The sequence below is a fragment of the Gavialis gangeticus genome, unplaced genomic scaffold (genome assembly GCF_001723915.1).
Source record: "Gavialis gangeticus isolate Ggan-Ray unplaced genomic scaffold, GavGan_comp1, whole genome shotgun sequence".
In the NCBI taxonomy this organism is placed as follows: domain Eukaryota; kingdom Metazoa; phylum Chordata; order Crocodylia; family Gavialidae; genus Gavialis; species Gavialis gangeticus.
The window spans coordinates 181,574,135-181,601,852 of NW_017729022.1; the positions used below are offsets into that span (position 1 = coordinate 181,574,135).

The 27,718-nt window shown below is 42.2% G+C and overlaps 1 protein-coding gene across 3 annotated transcripts in view; it reads left to right on the plus strand.

Annotated features, from left to right (window-relative positions):
* Positions 1 to 27,718, plus strand: part of WDPCP (WD repeat containing planar cell polarity effector) — a 253,491-nt gene that overhangs the window by 63,722 nt on the left and 162,051 nt on the right. For all 3 annotated transcript variants that reach the window (XM_019516598.1, XM_019516599.1, XM_019516600.1), the window contains exons 9-11: positions 192 to 801; positions 13,948 to 14,136; positions 18,923 to 19,046. In XM_019516598.1, coding sequence (XP_019372143.1) covers positions 192 to 801; positions 13,948 to 14,136; positions 18,923 to 19,046 — 923 coding nt within the window. The remainder of the gene's footprint in view (positions 1 to 191; positions 802 to 13,947; positions 14,137 to 18,922; positions 19,047 to 27,718) is intronic.

A 27,718-nucleotide genomic window follows, 5' to 3' on the forward strand; every position in this document is an offset into this window, starting at 1 on the left:
CCGAAAACCCTGTTCCTCAGGTAACTGGCACTTTTAGCTTACCAGCACCCCCTATTCCCCACTCATGCCAGATAACAGGGATTTTACTGCATTTGCTTTGTAGAAGTTAGTAGTAGTATATTTTAAAAACTGTTAGTTTAAAAATGAATTGTCACAAACCATTATAAAAATATTCTGGATTTTTTTTTCAGGTTTTAAGTTACATTCGTACAGAATGGGATCCACTTGATGCTAGTTTTAGCGCTAATCAGTCTTACCAAGTGCACACAGTAGAGCATTCCATCTCTGCAGACAAAGAGCCTATGGCTGACAGTTGCACTTATGAATATGTTAAGAACAAAATACAGTGTGTGGCAGTCACCAGAATACCACTGAGATCAAAAGCCATCACCTGCTGCAGAAACATTGCAGAAGACAAACTGATCCTTGGCTGTGAAGATTCTTCCATAATTCTGTACAAAATCCACCAAAGAGTGACTCTGTTAGCTCAGGCAGAAGTATTGCCTGCCTTAATAAGCTGCCATCCCAGTGGTGCCATATTTCTTGTTGGCAGCTCTCAAGGGGAACTGCAGCTTTTTGACACAGCACTATCACCAATTAAAATGCAGCTTTTGTCAGAAGACTGTTCACCCATGGCAACTTTGCAATTCAGCAAACAATTTGATGTGTCAAGTAGTCTCATCCAGATGCAGTGGGCAGCTCCTCAAGTTGCATTCCACAGCATTGATGGCACAGATGTTCATGATATTCTATTACTTAGATTTGACAATGGACCTATAGGAGTACTTCAGTTTAAATTCGGTAAGTCAGTGTGTGAGTGCATTGCATGTTATGGTATGTGGGTAATATCCAGATCTCAATCTTCTCTTATTTTGAAGGATAGCACTCAATTAAGTCTCAGAAACCCAGGTGCTCCAAGATATGTAGGTACCTAATTCCTAAATAGTATACAAGATCCGGGCTAAAGTTGACTTGTTTCACATAAATTTAATGTTCCCTCATATGTCTTATAAAATGTTATCTTGGTCTAAGACTGACACTTATAAATGCTACCCCAGTATAAGTAAAAAATCATTTCCATAGCTGAAAATTATTTATGTATGTCAGAATTACTTACTTAAGGCTATAGAAACATAATTGTCCACATTAAAAATCCTGCTTTTTTGTTTCATCCATGAATGGTGTGTATTTGTGTCTCTCACATTACAGTGGGTCTTGCCAAACATTTTATCAATATTTCAGCTTGTCATGTTGAGAGATATGATTATACCTGCCACAAACCTTTCTAATGTTCTTGAGTCCAGTATGTGTGGGCATTTATAGACGTGCTCTGAGGGAGTAATTACCATGCTCCAGCAGACTCGATTAATCAAGTCTGCTTTGAAAAATTGAAGTAGCCTTTCTGCACATGTATGGAAGCCCTGTGAACATCGCATTTAATTTCTTCAAGTCTCTTCATAAGAAGAAATGTTTTATATATTTTGGGAAAATTTAGTCAATAAAATAACATACTCAGGTTTGTGAGCCAAAATGGAATTAGTGACAGTAACAATATTTACCATATTTACTTGAATACAAGACAAGATTTTTTCCCCCCCAATCAACATGGGGGAAAAGTTCCTTATCTTACATTCACATATAAGGGAACCTCATTAAATACATTGTCTATCTTTGAACTGCTGCTAAGTAATGGAAACCGACTGTAACCCTAATTTTTCATTTATAGGCTGCGTGTCTGAGTCTGTGCGCACCCCCTCTCTCTACTCCCCCGCCACCCCCGCTGCAGCCACCTGGAGCCCACACCCAGGCTGCCTGGTGGCCCTCTGCACTGCCATCTCTGCCCCAGCCTTCTGCTGCCTATGCATAGATGAACAATCCCAAGTCTGGCAACAGCCATCCCCCCACCTCTCTTACTTTGTACAGGTCAGATCTAGCCAAATTCTCCCTTTTGGCATTCCAAAAGAACACACATATTTCCCTCTGTATTTTTTCTGCCTGCTACCATGTCAGAGGGAATACAATTCCCACATATAGAGTAATCAGCAGTAGCACAGCCTTAACTGCCACTGCTTTTCTGACAAAAGACTTCTTCCAGACCATAACCAAAATATTTGATGTATCTTTGCTGTCACCCTTTCCCATGCTGTGTTACCTTTTCCCTTGGCATCCATCAGGATCCCTAGCACTCTAATTTCACTCTCTCTTATTTAAAGGCCCAGCTTCTTCAAGACCCTCTAGGTTCCCACTGCCATTATGGTGCTTTTTGATCTATTTAGTCTAGTCCCTATCACTTCTCCACACACTGATGTATGCTTTACACCCTTTCAATCAAAAGTCTGTCTTTAACTACTACGTTTATATCATCTATGTATAATACAAATTTAACCTCTCCCCCACCCTGTATCTTTACTCCACTTATGACCTTGTCTTTTCTTATTGTTTGTGCTAACGGTTCCATGCCACACACAAATAGTAGTGGTGACAGGGGGCACCCTTGCCTCACTCCTGTATGGATTTTAAAGGTTCCACTTAGATGTCCATTAATTTGGACTTGATTCTCCACTTCTCTGTACAATAGCCTTATCCAACATACAGATTTCTCTGGGAACCCCATTTTTCCTAGCACTTTGAATATGTAGTCATAATCCACTCTGTCATATGCTTTTTCTCAATCTAGGTTTGGTATAACTGTTTGTTTTCCTCTCTTGGTTTGGGACAGTGTATCTCTGTTCACTCTGATTGCTTTGGAGATCCTGGTACTGCATATACTTCATCTTCATGTGTTATCTTCTGGAGGTTTTTCCTCATCCTCAAAGCCAGCATCATGGCTATTATTTTATAGTTCATATTAGGGAGTGTAATTGGTCCCCAGTTTTTCAGGAGTTCCTTGTCCCCTTTCTTGAAAAATAAGATCACAACACCTCTTGTAAAATCTTTCCCTGCCTCCCCTGTTTCCACTATTTCCTTGAAAACGTCCACTATATCCCTCCCTACCAATAAACAGAACTTCTTGTAAAATTCCATAGGTAGTCCATCTGGTGATTTGCCTCTTTTAAAGGTTTTTAAGCAGTCCTAGAGTTCCTTTAAACTTATCTTTTCTTCCATCTTATTTGCTTCCTCCTCCTCTTCTACTTTCTCATCAGTCTTCTCTAGCAAATTCTTCATCTTCCTATTTCCTTCTTCTGATCTGGTTCTTCTTATAAACTTCTCATTGCCTCCAACACCTCTTCCTGCTTCTCCAGCCAGGTACCACCTTCTTCCCACACTGCTTTTAATTCTCTTTTTGCCATCTTCACTCTAGCCAAAAAGTATCAGGACCACTCTTTGTTTTCTCCCATGTCTTCTTCAGTGCTTGTGCTAAAAGCATTTTCTCTCTCATCTTTCTTTTAAACCAGTATTATATCTCTTGCCTTGTTTCTTCTAGTTCTTCTCATACCCATCCTCCTTCCGTGGCTTCTGTTAGCAGCTCTTGCATCTTTCTTTGTAGCTCTCTCTCCTCTTTGGTTCTTTTCCCCACAATTCTTTGGCTTTCCTTCCTGAAGAATTCTCCCATCCTCTTCTTTACCATCATCCACCATTCTTTGGAATTCTTAAACTATTTCTTCGGTGTTCTCCACCCCTTATACTGTCTTGTGTATGCTTGACATATCTCTTCATCTTGTAACAGTCTCATATTTAACTTCCACATTCCCCCTGCCTTACAGGGCTCCTACTAAGACTCAGTTCTGCCTTCAGCATCTAGTGATCACTAATTGCTACAGATATGGTTTCTTTCTTCCTTATCTCTCTTTCTTTTGATACAAACACAAAGTTGGTTCTTGATAGTTTCTTTCTGCTGGGGTCAGTATTAGTGAAAACTTTCTTCCCTGACCACACCTCTGTTAGTGACTCTTCTTTAATTATATTTGTTAACACTCTGGATGAACTGTCTAAAGTTCCAACTCCTCCTTCCCCTGTTCTTTGACCCACTTCTATTGTGCAGTTGAAGTCCCCTGCTATTATCTGCGGTCTCCTTCCAAACACATAAACTTCTAGCTTTCTAAGCAGAGCCTTCTTCCTCTCCCACTCTGGTGGTGCGTATACATTGAAAGCTTCTAATTCTGCTCCCCTGATTGATATTATCATTTACTGCAGTTTGCCACTGATGATATCTTCTACCTGCTGTGCATTCACCTCTGGATTCATGAATAATATTGCCACTCCAGCCACTCTGTTCTCATTTGTCCCTGACCATCAAGATCACCTCCACCTCTTCTCAAAATGTTTGTAATCCATCCCCCAGTATACCACATTCTTGTAGGCAGATTATTTCTGCCTTCACTTGATTTAACAATGGTTTGACCTGTTCCTATCTTTTCCTTGGAAAGACACTCCTGGCATTTATTTAAGCTACAATCAGTGCAGCTGTGCTTATGTTAAACTGAGTGCACCTGTCCCTTTAAGGATCATCTGTGCCGCTGCTCATCATGGATGACTCCACTTTCCACTCCCACCCTCCCTGCATACCTGTTGCTCTTGCAAGCTGCCTGACTGCTTTTGCAGCTAGGAAGACTTCTGTTTTCCCAGCTTCCTGCCACTTCCCACCACCTGCTCTACAATCTAGGCTGGAGCCCAAGGGAGTTGATACCAAGAAGCTGTTCTCTGGCTCGGACTCCACCTCACCTCCCTCTTTATCAGGTTTCTTCTTCCTGACTTTCTGTCCCTGCACTTTCTTCTTTTTCCCTGCCTGTGTCTCTGGCTCTTTTCCTTGCTTCATCTCCAGTTCTGTTGTCTGCCAGATTTCTTTCTTCTGCCCTTCCCCTACCTCCATGTCTTTTGATCCTTTGTTTGCTGTTCCCTCCTCCCCTTCCGTTTTGTTTCCAGTTCTCTTGTGCAGCCTCTATACAGAGATTCCACTTTCCTCTGTCTCCGTTTCTCCTCCCTCTGGAGTCCTCTCTAGCATTTCTATCTCAGTCTCTTCCCCCTCCTCTTCTTCACTGTCTCTTTCCAATTCTTGTGGTTCCTTGGCGAGTCTGACCTTGGTTGCAAAAGCTGTTGGGCACCTATGATACAAATGTCCCTCCTCCCCACAAACGATGCATTTTATGAACTCCTGGCACTCTGCTGCTCTGTGCCCCGTCCCTTCATACCTGTAACATGCTAGGAGGGGACAGTATGCATCCAGGTGTCCTTCCTTCCTGCATCTACTACGTTGTTTCAGTTGCCTATAGTATATTACAAAACCACAATGTGGTCCTATCTGGACTACCAACAGGAGGCCACCTGGGCTCCATTCATTTGGTTTCAACACCACTCAAGCCCTCCAAGACCTTGTCCAAATACTATATTTGTCCCTCACTTTCTCTACCTGCAGAACTCTTTGCACATACTTTTCCAGACACCTTTCTATGTCTTTTGCCTCTAATGTGTCCATATACATTCGGACAATAATTACTCTTTCCCTTGACTGGTCTGCTGCTACAGACTTTAACCTTTTAATTCCTCCCACCCCACCCCTTTCTCTGCATATTTCTCCTAAAATTTGCTATGCCCTTCTTTGTTCCAGTAACTCAGTTGCCATGTCTTTTGGTTGGAGGCAGCAGTCATGCTGCTGTGACATTCCACCTGCACTCCCAGTATTTCAAACAGTACCTTCCCCACAGAATCATATCTGTTCATCATCAATCCCTTCTGCACCCCTTCACCAATTAATGTTGTCCTTATCCATAGTATTCACTCTGGAACAGCATCCCACAATATCTCTTCCGTATCTTCCTACTATGCCAGTCCTGGTGAGTCAACCTTTTGTCACACTCCCGAATGATCCTCCAGCTGCTCCCGCTCTGTCTTCTGCTCTCCTCTGCTCTTCTCATCCCTCTGGCTGCTTCTCTCTCACTGCTACTTTCTTTGACACTGCCTTTGTTTCTGTCTCTACTGGTGCTCCTCCCTTCTTTGCCACGGCCTCTGTTGCTGTCTGCTGTTGCTTCTGCCTTCACCTTCTCTGTCTTCTTGTCTCTCCACTTTTCCACCTTTATCCACTCTACCTCTGACTCCAGACCTTTGTTTCTGCTCTTCATTTCTGTTTCTATGTCCTGGCTATCACCACTGCCATTTGGGTTTCCCTCCTTTACTCCTGTCATCCTGATGCTCTGTTGATCTTTTTCTGCCCTTAGGGCATTAATCAGGTTCTTTACTGATTGCTTCATCTTAGCCAAAAGACCAAGATGCTGACAGGAACCTACCCCAAAGGTAGGTTAGTGCAACCCGAGTTAGGTATGTGGTGATGCCCATTGCTTGTAGTCCCCCTCAGCACTGACTCTTTTTAAGTCATGGTGAGCTACTACATTGCATACATTTTTATTTCCTGTATACTCCCACAGCTGAGCTGCACCTTTTCTTTCCCATTTCCATTCATTCCTTTTTCTTTACCAGCCTTACATGTCTGGAAGAGATCACCAAATGGGGCCCCAAACAGTTCACCCAGAATCCCTGTCACATCCCCCTCTCTCAGCCCATCACATATAATTAGTGTGGCCCTGCCATCCATGAAGTAAAGCCAGACCAAGTTACCCCATGCCTCATCAATGTATACATTTTTGGAGGATCCCAGAATTTATGACAAGAACACCTGGTTCCAGTCATGGGGGGGGAGGGAGCTAATTAGCACCTGGATCCTTTGTGTGGGCTATCTGGTATACACACACAGACACATACTGAGCAGTGCTAGCTGTGAGGTCACCATGCCTTGAAACACTATAGACTTTGGTGGGGCCCAGCCCAATGAACTATATGGTAAATTATGAGCCTTTTGGCTTTGGTCTAATATCATACCTAGCTTGAGGCCTGTCTGCCATGGATTTGGGAAGTATTCAAAGTCCCAGACTGATGGGTCTGAGAGAGAGGAGACTTGCCTGGTGAAGTCTCAGTTGTTCAAGCCACCCACCCAGACTTGAACAATTGAACTCAGCTTGGAATTCATAACTAATTCAGCCTTAAGTAAAAAAAAAAAAGCTTGTATCCCCTCTAAGTAGGTGCTAAAATGTTACTTAAAAGTGTGTTTATGGAGTATCTGTGCTAAAAGTTTCAGCAGTTTCAATAAAGGTAAAATATACCAGTTCTGGATGAACTAATCTATGGGTACTTGTGACAAAAAGGAGCAAATTCCTATGGCCCAATCTCAGCACTGGCCAGCTCCTTTTGTCTATGGGCAAACCTCCCACCTTATTTTCCTGCCACACCTTATTGTAAATCAATCCTGATTTTGATTAGGTGGGAGGCTGCCCTTCAGGCTCTCTGATGTCCATGGACAATACGTATATGCTCCAGCCTTCCCTTGACGTGTCCCATGCCTCGCAGATAATACACTCAGTTTGGTAGATCTCTGGCTTGAGGCTGGGCCAAACTCAGTACACAGTTAAGCCTCTAACATACTGCCCTGTTGTGAGCCACACTCACACCACCCTGTCTCACCGGGGCCTCTTTCACTATGCCTGCTCTTACTAGGCTTCTTTCACACTGCCCATCCTGGGTCCCATTAACCTTGTCCTGCTCCCTTGAGTGACCCCAGAAGGCCATCAGGCTGGACTCTACACTCCTCGGCCAGCCCTGATGCAACCTTTCGGGTCTCTCCCACGACCCTCATCGGAGGGTGGCTGGGCAGTTAGCCAAATTCTGGGCCAACTTCACCCCTAGCCCCTCACCAGGCTCCTTAGCCCTTCTCTCAGGCTAACCTCTTCAATGCCCTCTCCTTGGGGCCTCTCAACTATGCCCCCTCACCAGGGCATGGAGTCAAGCACCCCCGTAGGCTCAGGTGTCCCTACTCAGCATGCCTAGCCCGCAACTCTCATTAATAACTCACCAGACGGTGGAGGCTGGGCTTAAGGCACCCCTACCCACCTTTCACCGGGGAGGTAACTGGCCTGGCATTTCTTGGGGACCCCCTCACCACAAGGAGTCATACCAGGCCACCCTTTCCCAGCAGGGTGCAGTTTCCAGTATGCCCAGGACCATGGCACCTTCTCCTTCCCTGTAGCCCCACCCTTACCTCCAAGATGTTCCAGGAGCAGTAGCCCCGCTGGGTGATTTTACTCCCAGGACGGCTGATAACAAATTGCCTCCTCAGCCCTGAGAGCTGGGCTCTATAATGGCCGCCCTATTCAAACGCCTGCTGGCTGCCTGCTCCAGCCCTGAGAGTGACGGGGCACTGAAGCTGCTCCATCACAATATGATATGCAATTTGCTACAGCCACGTTTATTTTAAGGTCAGTTTTTTTCAAATTTGTTCCTCATGTCCATGTGCACAGGGAAAGCAGGGTCTGATAGTAAGAAGTAGGAACAGGGCTGCAGGGGGAACAAGTTGCAGGGGGAAAGAAGCTATTTGACCCCCCTGAGATTTATTTTCCCTACTGTAGCAGTGGTAAGTTTATAAATTCAAGAAAAACCTCCAATAATCAGATTCTACACCTGCAAAATTATATCAAATTTATAAATTTTCCATGTACAGAATCTAATTATTGGGGGGTAGTCTTATAATCAGGATCATCTTATATTTGAGTAAATACAGTAGTATTAATAAGGGTTTCTTTATCATTCAATCCCAGGACTGCTTTACAAAGGCAGAAAGACATTATTAACCCCATTTTAGATGGGAAAATTAAAGCACAGAAAGGCTAAATTACTTTTACAAAATTATAGGAGTCAATGTCTGAAGCAGGTATAGATCTCTATAGAGGTCTAATTTTCTTCTCTACCAGCAACAAACAGAATTAGCTCCATTCAAATGAAAAGTTACCAGTCCAAGGCAAGTGTAAGCAAGAAGAAAAAAAGTAGGCCCAGATCTGCCTACTCCCAGTCCTTTGTTTTTATACAGATTGACATAAAGCTATGTAGAACATATCTATATTAAGAAATTTCATTTGTCCCTGTAACAGGGGGCTTTCCCAGGGACAGTTTGATGTTGGCCCACCCACCTGTCTCTGAGCTAACCACCCGCCTCTCTCATCTGCCATGCCTTGATGATCAATGATTACAAAGTTACTCAGGCAGGAGGTTGCCCATTTAAGACCCTGATGACTAAGGGTGATATCCCCAGCTCTGAACCTTCCTCTACACTGGGGCCCATGCCTTGCAGATAATATCCCAGTCAGCTAAGCTCACCTGTAATCTTTCACCCTCTATGACTGCAGTCCCCTCTCTGGGACCTTTGGACTCACTAGGCCCTGGCCTCACCTTTCCGGCCAGTTGGACTCCCAAGCCTCTTGCTCCAGGCATCCCTTGCTTGTGGGCCCCTGGCCCGTTTGAACCCCTCAGGTCCTGGCCCAAGTATAGGCCAGTTTGGGTGCCTCAAGCTAGGCTTGCCTTCTCTTAACCCTTGCAACTCCACTGAATCAAGTGAGTCTCAGGTCTTTCAAGGATCTTGCCAGCCTGGGCTTTCCCCAGCCAGGACTGTGTCGGGGCTGGAGGTTATCAGACGCCCCTACTTGCCATTCACCAGGGAGGTTCATGGTCCTGGCATTTCCTAGGGCTGCCGCACCACTGGCAGTCCCACCAGGCCTCCCTACCCTGGCAGGGTGCAGTTTTAGGTCATGCCTAGGACCTGGGGCCTCCTCTATCCCCAGAGCCCCAAGCCATATACCTCCAAGATGTTCCTGAGCTGCAGCTCAGTTAGCTGATATTTCTGTCATGGCGGCTAGCAGCAAACTGCTGCTTCACCCTGGGTCTCCAAATGGCCTGCTCCAGCCCTTAAAGTGGGAGGCACCAACAGTGCCCTGCCACAGTCCCCCTTCTGTCTGTACAGTAAGATGGAAATGCTAATATATGTGTCATGCAGGTGTTTTTACAACATCAGAAAAATGTTACTAGGGTCAGCACAAATTCTAATTTGTTTTTTCTTTACTGAAATAGTAGGTTTTTGACAAGTTTGTCATTTATATGCTTGTTTGCTGATTGATATTCAAATTATTAAAATAATGAAAGTCTGAGTTTGAGACTACACTAAAAATAATACAACATTCAAGGTCAGTACGGATTAGTAAGCCAATGCAGTGTAATGTTTCAATAAACAAAATGTCAGATTTATCTGTATTTTAATTGTTTGTAAGGGCTAAATAAGATTGTCAATGTTATCCAAAAATATTATTTAAAAAAGTATTTGCCTACTTGTTGTCAGATATTCAGCTCCACCATGTCCAATGGCAAGTTTAGCGGTTGTAAAGGGCTACACAGAATGCTAATTAAAGCCTCTGCTTAATGTTTTTGTGCAAGTTGTCCATTAAAAAAGAAATAACCTCTAAATTACCTGGTTACCTGTCAAACAAAAGGCACTCTACCCACATTTACCTTGCTTTTTTCAGTCCTCCCTTGTGGGGCCTACTCACAACAGCTTTCCAGAAAGCATAGCTTTCACCTTCCTATCTCTAGCACATTTATGTTCTTACTAAGGCAAACAGGCTCTCAGTGCAGGGATTTAGAGGCCTTTCTGCTAATTGCCAGCTTGTAAACTTAATTGGACTGCCTCCCTGGACACTGTTCCTAAATCAATTAGGCAATGAGTTGGCTGTCACCTCTTTTGCCCAAGCAGGTCACCTAGAAGCGTGCCACCTAAGAGAAGTCAAGCATCCATATGGGAGGACATTGACCTCTGCAGTTTAAAGTTATCGCACTTTAAAATTCATTCTGTTTGTTATTATAAAATTCTTTTTGTATGGAAGGCAAACTTTTCCGTTCCCCATCCCCCATAGTCCATCACGCAAGTCAGAATATAAAGTTCTCTCTTGCTGCTTTGTTATTTTAGTCTTCTCTCTTTTTCTCTCACTGATTGCAACCTAAGAGGCTGAAATAATGCACAGATTAGTCAGTCCTCATTGTTGAGATCAGCAGTTTTGGGACTCTGTTAATTAATAAATAATTCATACATAAACAAATTATATTGAAAATACAGTATAGGTGTGTGGCTGAGAAAACACAGACCTTCATCACTAAAAGCTTAAATTTGTCATTAATTCTCCACGGTGCACATGTGAAATGTAGCTTGTGTTCTGTATTAGGACACTTGTTACTATCAGAAATAGCTATAAACAAAAGATTTACTTTAAGATGCAGTTGAAGTCTGTGAGAATATGTATATACTTGAAATTAGGTTTATGCTTAAGAACATTATTGAATTAGGGCATGTAACAAGTATTTTCTTGTGTTTTGGCTCTAAGCATCCATAAATAGGGTACTGCCAGTGAACAGGTTTTTTGTACATGGTATGTTGGAATGAGCAGATCTATACAAAACATAAAAAGAATAAAAATTCAGAGCAGTGGTATAAACTCATCATGTTTGATCCTGTATATAAAGTAACCTGCTTTTTAAAGAGTAATTTACTCTTTAATAAATAAGATAATTTTTTCTATCTTTCTATGCATCTGAGTTTTGGCTCTGTACTTTATAACTGGATCCTGCACTGTGATTTTAACTTTTCTAGGCCCCAGGTGATCTTTGTGTTCAGGCTTGATCAAAGGAAGAATGCCAACATTCTCTAAGCTATTTTCCATAAAAAACAGTTAACAAACAATTTCAGAGAATTTAAACACATAGTTTTTAACTTCCTTTTTATGCTTTACCTATTTGGATAGCTTCCCTGAAGCTTCCACTACATTTTCAAGCATATTTCAGTCAGAACAGTAATCATTTCAAATTTGGCTCTAGAAAGACTGCCTATCATATTTTATAGTTTAATTAGCATTCAAATAAAAATATTTATCTTCTCATAACAATTAGCACCAAAATTACATACTTTGTGCAACACTGTAAAAACATGCTACCAGAACAATTAGATGTTATGACTAGCACAAATATAGATATACAAAAACATGTTTAACATAGCAATTAAAGTACCCAAAGGTTTCAGTAAATTCAAGTTTAAATATAATGCAGAAGGCAACCATCACTTTTTATGCTTAAAAATATGATTCTCTTCAGATAGATAAACCTTTTTGAAAGGCTGTGGAAGCATCAGCCATGAGTTACCAGATTTTCCAGGCCTGTTGTTTATCAGTGAGTTATGGTCATACCTGTTCCCAGCTTTCTTGCCGTCTTCCACTTCTTTGCTTGTACATACTACACCCATAATTATATTTTGCAGAACGTTTTATAAGATATAATTTCTGCATATTGGCTTTGTTTTTCTACATGGTCAGAAGGTTTTCTCTCAACCATTCTTTGTCTTTTGGTTGCAATTCTGAGACTCAATATTTCCCAGCATCCTTGTACATTTTTCTTAAGTTTGAAAGACAATTTCAGAACCCCTGCATAAGTATAAAGTCAACATCAATTGACTTTCTCCTTTAAATAGCTTTTATTGGCATTTTTCTTCTACCTAAGTAGATTTCAGAGTTCCTTTAGAAATACCCATATTTTCCTGCATGCTGTAGCCCCAAATAAGATACGCACCATGTTCTGGGGAAGGCAGAATGAAGAATAAAATCATTTTCCAGAGTTATGGCTGCATAAGGCAGGGACAGAGCCTAATCTTCAGCTCACTCACCCTCCCTTTCCTACACAGGCACAAGCTACAGTTTTAACCCTTTCACAGCTGAATTATCAACAGCTCTTTGTTGCTCAGGCAAAAGGTGAAACTGCAGGTGTTGCTGAAGACTGGATTCCATGGACAGACCTAAGATTTTGCAAAGAACAAAAAACAGTCTGAAGGGCTGTGAAATTGGAGGAGAGAGACCAGGAGTAACTAACAGCAAAATTGCTGAACAAAGGATAGCTTGATTAGCAGATCATCAAGACCATTATAAAGGAGAAAGGGTTAGTAAACCTTATGAAGTAAAAAGTAATTACCAGGAATCAGTAGAATCTAATGAGCTATGAAGTCAATTGATTCCCTTAGCAGTGCCTGAATAAAGATGCTTCTGCTGCTGGTAGGCAGTTTGTTTTTAAACTTTGGATGAAACAGAAATCAAAGCAGGGTATGACTACACCACTGCACATCCCCTGAATCTGCCACTGCTGGATTTTGCCTTTCTCTCCATGAATATATCACACTGGGGATAAGTTGCTGGAGGGAGAAGACAAGGAAAAGAAGTGACAGCCATCTTATAGCATGTTTATGCTTCTGTTCCATGCAGAAAATCAACCACCTTGCTTATGACACCCCCAATTTTTAGAACGCTAATTTTTAAGGAAAAGTGTGTGTGGTATCTGAATAAACACAGTGTATCAGCAGTAGGCAACCACTGGCAAGCATGCCAGAGCATGGCACTTATAGTTAATTCAGAGGAAAGTAAAACAACCCTGCAATAGTCTTAATTGCCATGCAATCAACTTTAATTGTTCAGATACTGTTCTTGAATTAACTCTTCTGTGTTGTTCTGAGTGCTCTGAATCTGTTCCAAGAACCAATGACTTACTTGAAAGATCAATTTGGATTTTTTTTACTTCATGCCATTGTGACATTTGATGTAAGTGCATGTGTACAGATGCATACTTTATATCAGTATATAAAAAACCTCACACGTTCATCCCCACACATACACACACACACACACACACACACACACACACACATATATACAATCAATGCCATTCTATGTCTCATGTACTAATACTTCCCTATCTGAAATATACTCCGTGAAGATAAATTTATTAATATATGTGAGGAGCTCAGATACTATAGAGATAACCATCTCAAAAGAGCCTATAAATTTACTGTTGAGTAGTTTTGTTGCTGATAAACATATACTACTTATGCACATGGTTGTATTTCACTGATGAGTTTTCTCCACAGTGTAAGACATAATGAGGCTAAACAATATGTGCTATGCAAACATACTTTTAAAAATATTTTAACATAAAGCCCACTTATTTATTAAGACTTTAACAAAAGCAATAATGTTTAAACTGTACTGAAAAGTAGTCTATTATTGTTCTACACCCATATGATACTACCCTTGGCTTTCATCTTTACTATTACAGGTGTCATCCCAAGAGGACAGCTGAGTCTTGTGGACATCATCCACCAGTACATTCAGTATGATGAGATGCATGAGGCGATTAATGTCCTGAGTAGCATGAACTGGAACACTATGGGCCAACAGTGTTACATAAGCTTGAGTGCTATTGTAAATCACCTTTTTAGAAAAAAGTTGACAGCAGAGAGAGAAGGTTAGAATGTGATTATATTTTATTATAATTATGTTTTATAAGGATTTACATGTTAAAATCCATATGTGAGTTATGATAATATGTATTGACTTTAAAAAATTTTAAAGACTTTACATTTAAAAGTTCCAAACTAGTCAGAAGAGTTACCGTGCTAGTCTATAAACAAGAGTCATTATTATATAGATAGATATTTTCAATAAAATTAGGCATAGATTGCATGCAGATTTTAATTCATATCAGTAATAAGAGAGGTTACACATTTCTAAAATATATTATACAATATGTAATATTAGAAAGAAAGAGAATGAATAATTAAAATATGTACTTCTGTATTACACTCATGTGTAAGGAGTCAGATACTTAACATTTGGAGCCAGCACAGAATTAGAGAGCAGCTTTGTCAAAGGGAGGGCACAAGAGCATTTACTGTTTTACTCGAATGCAAGACGAGGTTTTCCCCCCAATTAGCACGGGGACAAAAGCTCCTTGTCTTACATTCGCATATGAGGAAATCTTATTAAATACATTGTTTATCATTAAACTGCTGCCAAAAGCAGCATGTGCTCATTAATCAAAATGAAGTTGGTTAAATGCAGACAACGCTGAGCATGACTATAAAACACATGGCCCATATTGGGAAAACATATTGATGGGAACCTACCACAATGATAGTTTTTTGGAGAGTGTTTTTATATTTTGTTTCAAGTGCCAAGAAAGTTCCAGATTCAATTGGGCAAAGCCCAATAGTCAAATTCAAAAATTCTGCTGAACAGAGCTCAGTCGTCAAGTCTGTGTGGTTCTACCACTAGGCAAGTATCCTCCTTCCCAGACCCATTGGTCTGGGGCTTGGGATGCTCCCCAAATTGAGGCAAACATCTTACGTGCAAGGCCCAGACCCAGAGGCCTTGGGGTTCAGATGCCCCCAATCACTTGATCTTGATCTTTGTTTGATCTTAGCCAAAAGGATAGGTTGGAAGGCTTTTTACAAAAATATATTTTCTATATATATAAATAAAAATATACATATATGTATACCTCTACACATCTATCTCATGGCTGATATGGTTCACTCTAAACCACACCTTTACAGTTACACCATTCCTATTCTGTTACAGTAACCATACTATACTCTGTGCGTCCACATGCCCATCACCATGCCCTTTACCTGACACAGTCACACAAAGGACTGCCTCAGTACCCCTTTTCTATCCCCCCACCAATTCCCTTCCTGTTTCCCCAGCCCTTTCATTCATTATCTTAAATAGGTTAGTACAGCCCATCTGAAGAAACTGTGCAGTAGCACCCATTGTGCCTTTCTTTCTCATTTCCAGTGATTCTTGTGTCTTCACCAGCCTCAAATGTCTGGCAAACATCACCAAACAGGACCCCAAACAGTTCACCCAGAATCTCCCTGTCACCCCTTCTCTCAGCCTATCTCATACACTTAGAGTGACTCTGCCCTCCATGAGGTGGAGCTGGCCCAGGTTGCTCTGAACCTCATCTGCATCCAAATTTTTGGAGGATCCCAAGACTCATGACAAGAACACCTAGTTCCAGCCATGAGCGGCGGGCCAATTAGCACATGGATCCTTTGTGGCAGGTATCTGGAGTACACGCACATACTGATCAGTGCTGAGCTGTGAGGGCACAATGGCTTGACTTTGGGGTCCAGCCCAAGGATCTGTATGGTAAACCCTGAGCCTTTTGGCTTTGGACTAATATGTTGTATAGTTTGTGGAGTACCTGTGCTAAGATTTGCAGCAGTTTCAAAAAATATAAAATACATCAAGTCTAGCTGAGCTAAATTAAATTACTACAGGCATGTTTATTTTAAAGTCATTACTTTAGGATTTGCTTCTCACTTCCATGTGCTCAGGGACAGCAGGGTCTGACAGTTGTGGCGGGGGGAGGTGCAAGTATCTGCAGGGGGAAGAAGTTGCAGAGCCGGAGGACAGGGATGCCACCTGACTCCCCCAGATCTATTCTTCCTGCTGTAGCAATGAGAGGAGAACAAATTCAAGGCAAACTTCTGATAATTAGATTCCATGACTGGAAAATTATAACAAATTTATAAAGTTTCTATATATAGACTCTTATTTATTGGGGGTCATCTTATATTCAGGGTCATCTTATAGTAACATAAATATGGTAGTTTTGTTTGTAAGTGTTTGCAGAAGGGGCATTCTTGTGGTGTCACATTCAGTGGCTTTCTGTGTTGTGTTTTTCTGCTGCATCCATCAGGAGTGTCACATCTCTACTTACTGTAACCTTCCTATCCAGCACAGTCACTTCTGACATCCTCACATGAAAAGGTGAACTTAAGGCTCAGCCTCATCTCTGCTGGATTCCAGTGAGATATATTCTTACTGAATTGTTGTACACTATGGCGCATAAGAGATTCTAAGATTTAGAGTGTAACAGTTGAGTAGGAAAATGTCATGCCAAGACCCAGCAGGAGTGCAGCCAGGTACAAGGCACATCTTTGATGAGACGAAAGGAGGCCGCTAGTAGAGGTGGTGAGTCGCAGATCACCGAAAAAATGCATGCTATTCAGTTTGCTCTCAGATCATCAGTTAGTTATCCCTGTTCTACATTATGAGATGAATGAGAGATTACCATAATCTTAACTCCACAAATGTACAATATTGAAGTCTTGGGTTAATAAAACACACTTTAAAAAAAATCAGTGAAAAAGGCTGTTCTTAAAGCTATAGTATAAAATGTGTATATTATAAAAAAAAATGTCTGTGTGTTCCTATCCCACTGCCTTAGACTGTTTTAACTTCAAACAGAATTTTATTCTAGACAGGATTTATTCTGTATGACTTGCAAATTTGACATGGTAATTTGTTTTCTTTTTATTAGTGAAACCCAGTGAGCCCTTTTATTTGTAGTGATGGGGCGGTTATCTTTGAGATCTTCATTTCTGCCTTCAACATCAAGCTGGGCTATCTAATGAATCTGTAACAGTGCTAGTAGTTACTTGTATTCCATGTAGGTTGGAACATTTCTGAAGTACAAAACATGCTGTCAAGAAAACAGCAATGGCAAGAGAATATGGCTTGTTTTTGCAATAGCATTGTTGTATTCAATTTTAATCTAAATTGACTGCTGCTTTGAAAGAAAATACCTCTGAAGTCCTCTTATCTTTCTGTCTAGATTTAAGATAATGCAAAACCTAATTTACTAACTGTTTGTCTATGTTCCTAACACTATACTATTAGAGTATTTAGTGCTATCACACCTTACAGAATAAAATGTAACTATGCTTAGACTTAAGAACTAGTATCACTAAATACAGAAATGGCTAGTTAATTAAAACATTAATAATGGCTAGTTAATAAATATTAATAACCACATATTAATGAGATTTTGTCTGCCTGATGAGCAGGGATCCTGGTTTTCTCTGATAAAAAAATCCCCAATTTTCAGTTAAAAAAAAGTAACCCAAAGCCCACACTTTTTCATGATTAAAATGAAACACCACTAATATATCTATTAGACATATAGATCCCTGCTCATCAGGCAGAAAAATCTCATTAATTTGTGTTTATTAATGTTTATTTGAATTAGCCATTTCTGTATTTAGTGATAATAGTTCTTAAATCTAAGCATAGTTACATTTTATTTTGTAAGGTGTGATAGCACTAAATACTCTCATAGTATAGTGTTAGGAACATAGGCAAACTGTTATTAATTTAGGTTTTGCAGTATCTTAAATCTAGACAGAAAGATAAGCTGGACTTCAGAGGTATTTTCTTTCAAAGCAGCAGTCAATTTAGATTAAACTGCTGCCAAAAGCACCATGTGCTCATTAATCAAAACGAATTGTGAAGTTGATTAAATACAGCCAATGCTAAGCGTGGCTATAAAACACATGGCCCATATTGGGCAAACATATAGATATCTATATATTAGTCATGTTTCAGTTTAATTATGGAAAAATGTAGGTTTTGGGTTACTTTTTTTAACTGAAAATTGGGGATTTTTTATCAGAGAAAACCAGGATCCCTCTTTATAACCATCCTTCAGCTATTTGAAGACTTATCAACAACCCCATTCTGCCAATCTTCTTTTCTGTAGACTAAGTAATCCTAGAAAAATAATTCTATAGTTAAGAAAGGAAAATGTATAGCAGGTCAGACCATTTTTAAAGAGAAAACACTTCTGAAAAAAGAGCTTGATTCTCCAGTGGTTTTAAACCAATGTGATGGCACTGACTTCTGTGGAGCTATTCTGAATTGCATCAGTGCAAGATAAAGGAACATCAGGCCCAAGGTTTGCTTTTGATCCTTTTTACAAAAATGAGGAAGTATTTGTTGAGGGGAGTTCCAGAGCCCTTAGGGCCATCACGAGAAAAGCTTAGCTACCTGCTTGCCTCATGCACAATGGTACTACTTGAAAAAGCTATACGCTATAGTTCTTTTCGTATGAGAAAAGAGAAAAGTTAACCAGGATTGATTTTAGTTGGACAAACTTGTTCAAACTCTGTTGCTCTTATGAGTCACTGTTTTAATTATGATTTTCTGGCAGAGCTTTGTTTATTATAGATTTCTTCACTTCTGACAGCTTTCTGTTGCTCAAAATCATTGTCAGCTCTGCCTCAAGTGAAAGTTTATACACAGGTTTGTTTTTGTACCAGCTGTCATATATTAATTTTATCTGTCCTGCAACAAGCTTGCTTTTCATCTGTGTTTGAGAAATCTGACTGATTGCAAACATGAACAACCTGTTGTAATTGAAGCAGTTTCACTTGTTTCATTGCTGCTGTGTTTGAACTCCACAGCACAGCTTGAGGCAAGCCTTGGAACCTTTTATGCTCCAGCAAGGCCCCTGTTGGATATGACTGTCTTGGAATATCGGGATCCAATCAGCAGATATGCAAGAAGGTTCTTCCACCACCTGCTCAGGTGAATGACAACTTCAACTTTTATTAACTGCATATTTCAATACCCACCTACTTTAATGTGGTTAGCATTTTCCAAGAGGACCACCCCTGAAAAAATGCATTAATTGTCACAGTTTATTTAGCTTGCACTTCTTTCCTTTCAAAAAGGGTATTATAAAGTGCTTCTTAGAGATCTTTTACCAACAGTACACTTAAAATGAATTAACCTTCCCTTTTAATTTGATAGAAAGAAGATTGCATACTTTTACAGAGATTTATGGGCAGGCCATCCGTAGATTAGCAATTGGAACAGCTTACAAACTGGGAGGAAGCATTGAGTTTTAATTGATGCTAAAAATGCAAATGAACTGTGTATGGTCCAAGACATTTTTGGCTCCAAGCCTGGGAAATCTGTTGTTTGTTCTTCTCACCTTCACATTTCTCATTTAGGAAATAATATCCCAGGTCATAACCTTAGTGTTAATGCTGTTGCTTAAATAATACAATCTTTGCTACAGTTCAAAACCTGAAAAAGAGCTTCAGCCACTAAAATAAAAAGAAATGTTGCTGTGACTTGTAATTCACACAATGACTTTGAAAACATATGAAAACCAAATTCAACTCAATATTCTGTAACCTTAATAATAGTCTTGAAAGTTTTCATCAATCATCAGTTAAATAGTCCTGACTGTTTTTTAATTTCTTCAAATATTACATTATATCAGGTGACCCCCTGCAAACGTATTCACAAATAAAATTTATATTTTATTCAGTATTTTGCTTAGACACCTGTTAGTAGTTGAAGCAAGTCATCCATTGTCAAGGCTAAAATTTGTATCTTAAAGAGTATTAAAAATATTTTGAGCAAGTAGGAGAGTAAGATTCACATACTTAAATGTGAAAGCACCAATTTGTCTTAGAATTATATAATTTTCCTGCAAAAATTATGAATTGTCATATTATTTTGGAAGTGAAATGTATCTTATTTTGGATCTTAGTGAGAAATATGTAATATTTCCTTTAAAATGAGGAGTATGAAAAAGAATAGTCTTTAAGCTCACCTGGTATACAAGAAAGCATTGCTACATTTTTTTTGTTTAAATGTTGTCAGGTTTGCACTAGAGAATGCTGTTTTAAACAACTGGATATTGTTATTAGAAATGGTTATGCTATTGCACACAAGTTGTGCCTTTGCTTCCTCTAAAGAGCAGTAAGAAGGCGGCATTATGATAGTGGCCAAACAGGAGTGCTTTGGGCCATTTTGCCTGCATGATACAGATGCAGAAAGAATGCCTCTGAGCTTACTGAAAGGTGTGAATATAGTTTAAATCTGCTTGTGAAAGATTTAGACTCTGACTCAGAAACTTGCTTCCAAAAGTTATCAGGCATGCAGAGGCATGGGGCCCTGGCTAAGACTCAACCCTTGAGGCTGTTGAGTGTGGCTTGGTGCACTGAGCCAACACTCCTTCCCTCTACCAGCATTTGGGAAGCTTTAGTGTCAGTTTGTTGCCTGGGTGGGGAAGGGGAAGGACTGGAGTCTCCAAGTGTATTCAGCCTCCCTCACAAGACAAGGCAGGATGCAGTCCTAAAGTGATCCTAATACAATAGCAGTCTGTGAAACAACTGCACGTTGTTTTGTTGTCTCCCAGTTGTCAATAGCCTTTGTATTCAACTGAATCAAAGTGATATGATCATGTGCTTGCTGCAGAGCAGATGGTAATGCTTAAAGCTTATCTGGGAAGACATAATCTAGGTACAAAATGAAATGTTTAAAAATGGGTGCTTTATCTGATAGAAACCAACAAGCTCTGGTGTCCAGAGCTGATTTTTATTTTATTAAAGTGCTTCTTTCTTAATTGGTGATTATTTCCCACTTTCTTTTAGATGTTTTATTACATGGCTAGAAATCATTTGAATGTAGGCTCAACCAAAAGTGTATTGGGGATTTAAAGAAACTCTGTTAAAAACCAACTTGATCACTGAGGATTTAGGAGTATGTCCCACTTCTGCAGGGGGCATATCAGGACAATGCCTTTTAATCCTTACAGGCACAAAGAGGCCAACCACCCCGCTTCCCACCTCCCACTGTATCATTTTAAGGTGCAGCTTATTTTAAATATTTTCAGGTTTGCTGTAAGTGTTTAATGGATGTGTTTGCAATGTTGTTCTATTACTGAAATTATGTGTTATGAGTGGCCAAACATAGCAATCAAAGGAGCATGACAATGCTGATGTGTTGCAAACCATCCACCTTCGCACTTTCTGTGCCAGCCTAAGCCATTGCAAGGGGTATTTGGTTGTTCTTAGATGAGCATAAAAGGGTAAAAGTGAAGCTGAGCACTATGCATGATTTAAGACTCTGGAGACTATGAGGATCTGCTCCTCCAGCAAGAACTATAGAAAACACAGTGCTTCCCAGAGTGCTCAGATATGCAGTATAGGCATAGTCAACGTCTTGATCCCATCCTTCCTGAGACATTATAGGGTCCATAGCAACTCCTATGGGCTTCAGAAAGGCTAAGTGAGAAGTGTGTGCATCTGCACGTGTGTGTGTGTGTGTGATGCAAAAGCAGGAAGCAAATACAGAAAGTAGGAAAACAGCAAATAACTGGGAAGCAGGGGAGGGTTAGAATTAGTAATTCAGGTAGAAAGTGTCAGGGATGGGGACATGAGGAAAAGACAAGAACAAAGTGCAGCAGACTAGGGCAGATGAGGATGGAGGTGCATCCACAGGCTTCAAAGGGCATAGAAGAAGCAGAGAAAGAACTGAGGAGAACAGAGGAAGGATGGAAGCCACCATGGGTGGTATAGTGTATATTCATGGGACCAGCAGAGGCACATGGACACAAGGACAGCCTTTTTTGCACAATAAAAGCCTGAAGCACTTTAAACATTTCTGCGTATAAAACTGAATGTCATTCTTGTAAACAAAGCCTCCCCCACTACAGCTTTCCTTTGATTGCCCCACCAGTTTGCCTCAAGCTTTTTCTGAAGGGACCTGCTGTCTTTGGAGAGAGCATAGTTCAGTCTACATGCTGAGGCAACTCTGGGCTGCCTGCTAAGTCTGACAAAAAGGTGCCAGTTAGTATAATAGATTTTTATTTATGAATGCCTTCTTTAACTGGAATCTTGATTGGAATCACCCTTTTCCACCAAACAGCCCACACAGTGATAATGAATTTGCATCACTCTTGGCATACACCATAATGCAGTGCTGCGCTTAGACACCCTATGCTCATATTCACTAGGTTTGACACTGGAAGCAGTATAGTCAAAGAATCATAGAAAATTAGGGTTGGAAGGGAAAGAGGTCATCTAGTCCAGCTCCCTGCTCAAAGCAAGACTATCCCCAACTATATTATCCCAGCCAAGGCTTTGTCTAGGCAGGTCTTTAAAACCTCTAAGGATAGAGATTCCACTCTCTGGGTAGCCTGCCCCAGTGCTTTACTACCCTCCTAGTGAGAGAGTTTTTCTTAATATCTAACCTCAACTTCCCTTGCTGTGACTTGAGATCATTGTTCCTCCTTCTGTCATCTGCCAACACTAAGAACAGTTTAGCTCCATCCTGTTTGGAACCACCCGTCAGGTAGTTGAAGGCTATTATTAAATCCTCCCTTAGTCTTCCCTTCTTCAGATGAAATAAGTTCAGTTCCCTCTGCCTCTTTTCCTAAGTCATGTTCCCCAGCCCTCTAACCATTTTTGTTGCCCTCTGCTGGATTCTCTCCAATTTGTACACATTTTTGTTGTAGTGGGGAGCCCAAAACTGAACACAGTACTCTAGATGTGGCCTCACCAGTGTCAGATAGAGGTGAATAATCACTTCCCTTGATCTGCTGGCAACGCACTTACCAGTGCAGCCCCGTATGCCATCAGCGTTCTTGGCAACAAGGACACACTGTTGACTCATATTCAGCTTATTGACCACTGTAATCCCCAGGTCCTTTTCTGTGGAGCTGCTGCTTAACCAGTGAGTCCCCAGTCTGTACTAATGCACAGGATTGTTCCATCATAAGTGCAGGACTTTGTATTTGTCCTTATTGAACTTCATGACATTTCGTTTGGTCCAATCCTCCAATTTATCTAGGTCTCTCTGAATCTTAGCCCTACCCTCCAGTGTATCTACTGCTCCACTCAGCTTGGTGCCATCTGCAGACTTGCAGACATCCACTCCATCTCCTCTTCCAGATCATTTATTAGAAAATGTTAAGACTCATAGAAGAAAAATGACAAACCCATAAGGGAAATACAATGTGCCTGAGTGAGGGACTAACATAAGTGGGGTGGGGGTGAGGAGGAGAATGCATCTAGGTTACATAATTACGATGTTAGTCAGCTAAGTCTGGGGGTGGGAGGTAACGTGGGGAAAGGGGAGGGAGGGGGGTCGCAACACTGAGAGAGAAAGAGAGATGCAAACAAACCCATACAAAAATTGAACACAACCAGCCCCAGAACCAACCCCTGGGGCACTCCACTTGATAACAGCTATCAAGTAGACATTGAGCTATTGATTGCTACCCTTTGAGCCCAATGGTCCAAACAGTTTTCTATCCACCTTACAGTCCATTCATCCAACCCATGCTTCCTTAGCTTGCTGGGAAGAATGCTGTGGGTAACCACATCAATAGCCTTGCTGAAATCAACATATATCACATCCACTGCTCTCCCTGCATCCACAGAGCCAGTCTTCTCATCATAGAAGGCAATCGGGTTGATCAGGCTTGACTTGCCCTTGTTGAATCCATGCTGACTATTTCTAATCCCTTTCTTCTCTATGTGCTTAGAAATAGATTCCTTTAGGACCTGCTTAATGATTTTTCCAGGGACTGAATTGAGGCTGACCAGTCTGTAGTTCCCCAGATCCAACTTCTTCCCTTTCCCTTAAAGATGGGCACTGTATTTGTCCTTTTCCAATCATCCAGGACCTCACCAGATTGCCATGAGTTTTCAAAGGTAAAGGCCAATGGCTCTGCAATCACATTGCTGAACTGCCTCAGCATCTTTGGGTGCATCGCATCCAGACCCATGAAATTGTACAAATTCAGCTTTTCTAAATAGTCCCTAACCTGTTCTTTCCCTACTGTCGGCTGCTCACCTCCTCCACAAACTGTGCTGCAAAGTACAGTAGTCTGGTAACTAACTTTGTCTGTTAAGACTAAGATGAAAAAGGCATTACGTACTTCAGCCTTTTCTGCATAATCTGCCACTAGGTTGCCTCCCCCATTCAGTAAGGGATCCACACTTTCCCTGATATCCCTCTTATTGCTGACATACTTGTAAAAATCCTTCTTGTTACTCTTCATGTCCCTTGCTAGCTGCAACTCCAATTGTACTTTGGCCTTCCTGATGTCATCCTTGGAAGTCCAAACAATACTGTTTTACTTCTGTCTAGTAGTCTGTTCAAGTTTCTACTTCTTGTAAGCTGCCTTTGTGGGTTAGCTCATTAAAGAGTTCTCTGCTAAGCCAGGCTGGTCTTCTGCCATACTTGTTAGTTTTCATGTGCATTGGGATACTTCATTCCTGCACCTTTAGTAAGATATTTTCAGAGTACAACCAGCTCTCCTGGGCTCCTTTCCCCCTCAGACTGGCCTCCCAGGGAATCCTGCCCAGCAGTTCCCTGAGTATGTTTGCTTTTCTGAAGTCCAGGGTCCTTACTCTGCTGCTCTTCTTTTCTTCAGGATCCTGAACTCAGTCATCTCATGATCACTGCTACCCAAGTTGCCTCCCACTTGCACATTCCCCATCAATTCTTCCCTGTTTGTGAGCAGTAGGTCAAAAAAAGCATGGCTCCTAGTTGGCCTCTCCAACACCTGCACCAGAAAGTTATCCCCAGCACTCTTCAAAAACTTCCTGTATTGCCTGTGCACTGCTGATTGCCCTCCCAGCAGATGTTAGGGTGATCCCCCATGAGAACCAGGACTTGTGATCTAGAAACTTCCACTAGCTGTTTCAAGAAAGCCTTATTCACCTCATCCTCCTGGTCTGGTGGTCTGTAGCAGATACCCACCATGACATCACCCTTGTTGCTCTCCCCTCTCATCCTGACCCAGAGACTTTCAACAAACCTATCTCCTATTTCATACTGGAGCTCTGAGCAGTCATACAGCTTTTACATGAAGAGCAACTCCTGCTCTTCTGCTCTGCCTGCCTTCCTAAACTGTTTACCCCCATCCATGACAATGCTTCAGTTATGGGAGCTATCCCACCAAGGTGCTGTTATTCCAAATGCAGCATAGTTCAGTGATTGTGCAAGGACTTCTAATTCTTCCTGCTTGTTTCCCAGGCTCCGTGCATTCGTGTACAGACATCTGAGGTAACTAGCTGATCGCCCTACTTTCTCAGGAAGAATGAGAAGGCATCCCCTGTTTTCCCCTCCTGCTTGCGCTTCCTTCAAGTCACCCACTTCCCCGCTTACCTCAGGGCTTTGGTCTCCATCCCCTGGTAAACCTAGTTTAAAGCCCTCTTCATTAGGGTAGCAAGCCTGTCTGTGAAAATTCTCTTCCCTCTCTTCATCAGATGGATCCTGTCTCTTCCTAGCAGTCCTTCGTGGAACAACATCCCATGATTGAAGAAGACAAAGCCCTGCTGGCAACACCATCTGTACAGCCATGCATTGATCTGCAGGATTTATCCACTTCTGCCCGAGCCCTTCCTCTTGACTGGAAGGATTGAGGAAAATGCCACCTGAGTTCCTGTCCCCTTCACTCTTGCACCCAGAGCCCTGTAGTCACTTTTGATCTGTTCAGGGCCCCTCCTGTAAGTATCATTGGTGGTCACATGGATGAGCAGCATGGAGGAGTAGTTAGATAGTCAGATGAGTTTCAGCAATCTTACTCCGACTTCTCTGATTCAGGCTCCAGGAAAGCAGCAGACCTCCTGAGACAACTGTTCACACTGACAGATGGATGCCTTCATCCCCCGAAGAAGAGAGTCGCCAACCACCACCACCCATTGCTTCCTGTTGATGGCACTAGTCTCAGTCCTCCCAACCTTGGGAAGGCCTGGCCTGCAGGGCTGTCTGAAATTTTGGCAGCTGTTTTGTTTCGGAGGTGTTTCAGCCCGTTTCAGCACCCAAAACACCGGATCCAAAACTAAACAGAAAGCTCCAAAACATCTCTGAAACTAAATAAAACCATCCAAAACGTTTCAGATGTTTCAGAGCCAGGCTTGCAGGGAAACAAACTAAAAAGAGGGAGGGGGAAGAGGGGCAGAAGGACTGCTGTAATATTGACATCTGTAGCTGGCCAGTGTCTGTGAGCTGTCCTTAAGGTTCCTTCCAATCCCAGTGCTCTGGGGGAAGGACAGCAGCCTACTGTCATCCCCCGCCCCCCCCCCCGAGAGGAGTCTGGCACAGCCCCATAGCCCTCCCACCTGTCAGCCAGAGCCCGGCACCACTCAGGCCCAGGGGTCCCAGCTCCCATACAGCGCATGATGCCCTGCTGAGCCACACTGCACCCGTGCCATGGGGTAGCTGCCACATGGGTGCCAAGTGGTGGGGGGAGCCATCCCTGCTGCCCCCGTTGCTCCACGCTGTGCAGGGGGGCTCTGCCATGTGCACCCAGAGTCCCCAGTCACCACTGCTGCAGCCACTGAGTGCGGGGCTTTTTTTTTTTTTTTTTTTTTAATAAGTGCCAGGACTAGGCTGGGACTGGGTGGGCAATGGGGTCAGGCAGGGCAGCCATGGGGGCATCTCCCATGGTTCCCCCCACCTGGGGAGAGGCAGGCACAGCTGAAGGAGCAGCAAGAGAACCTACAGCCACCTGGATGTGCCTGCCTCTCCCAGGCTGATCCAAATCTCCAATTTCCAGCGTTGAAACTCTGCAACAGATTCAGCCAAATCGAAATCTTTCCCTTAGCCTGGGAGGTCTGCTGCTTCCCAGGGGCCTGCATCTAAGACATTGCGGAGAAGATCCCTAAGCTCCTCTGGCCCACAGACCACTATCCCATGCTCCTTATTCATGTGGGCACCAATGACACAACTCGGAGTGCTCCCAACCAGGTCATAAGACGCTAGAGGGATTTGGGAGCGGGGCTAAAAGGTCTGGGGGCACAGCTGGTGTTCTCTTTGATCCTCCCAGTCTCAGGGTATGGGCTGAGGAGGGAGAGGAGGATCCAGGTAGTTAACCAAAGACTGTGGCGCTGGTTAGGGAAGGCTTTGGCTTCCATGACCACAGCCTGCTCTTTGAGAGAGGCAGCAAGCTGCTGGGAAGAGATGGCCTCCACCTCTCTCCATTGGGGAGGAGGCTCTTCTCAGCCAAACTGGCTGACCTGCTTCACTGGGCTTTAAACTAAGCCCGTTGGGGGACAGGGGGACTACTGCCACTGCTGGCCCATTGAGCAACCCTTGCAAAGCCAGCAGGCCAAGGCACTTAAGGGAGTCCACCCCTGCCCCAGCCCTGGTACAATCTGTGGGCAAGGCAAGAGCCCCCAAGGGGACACTTGCGTGTCTGTACACAAATGCCAGGAGCTTGGGGAATAAGCAGGAGGAACTCATCCTCCTGCATAATGCAAATAATTATGTTGTCATAGGGATAACAGAGACCTGGTGGGACTCTACCCATGACTGGACCACGGGTATAGATGGCTATACCCTGTACAGGAGGGATTGAGTAGATAAAAGGGGCGGGGCTGTAGCTCTTTATGTTAAGGAAAGCTATGCATCCCTGCAAGCTGATGTTGGCATCCAGGGTGGATGAC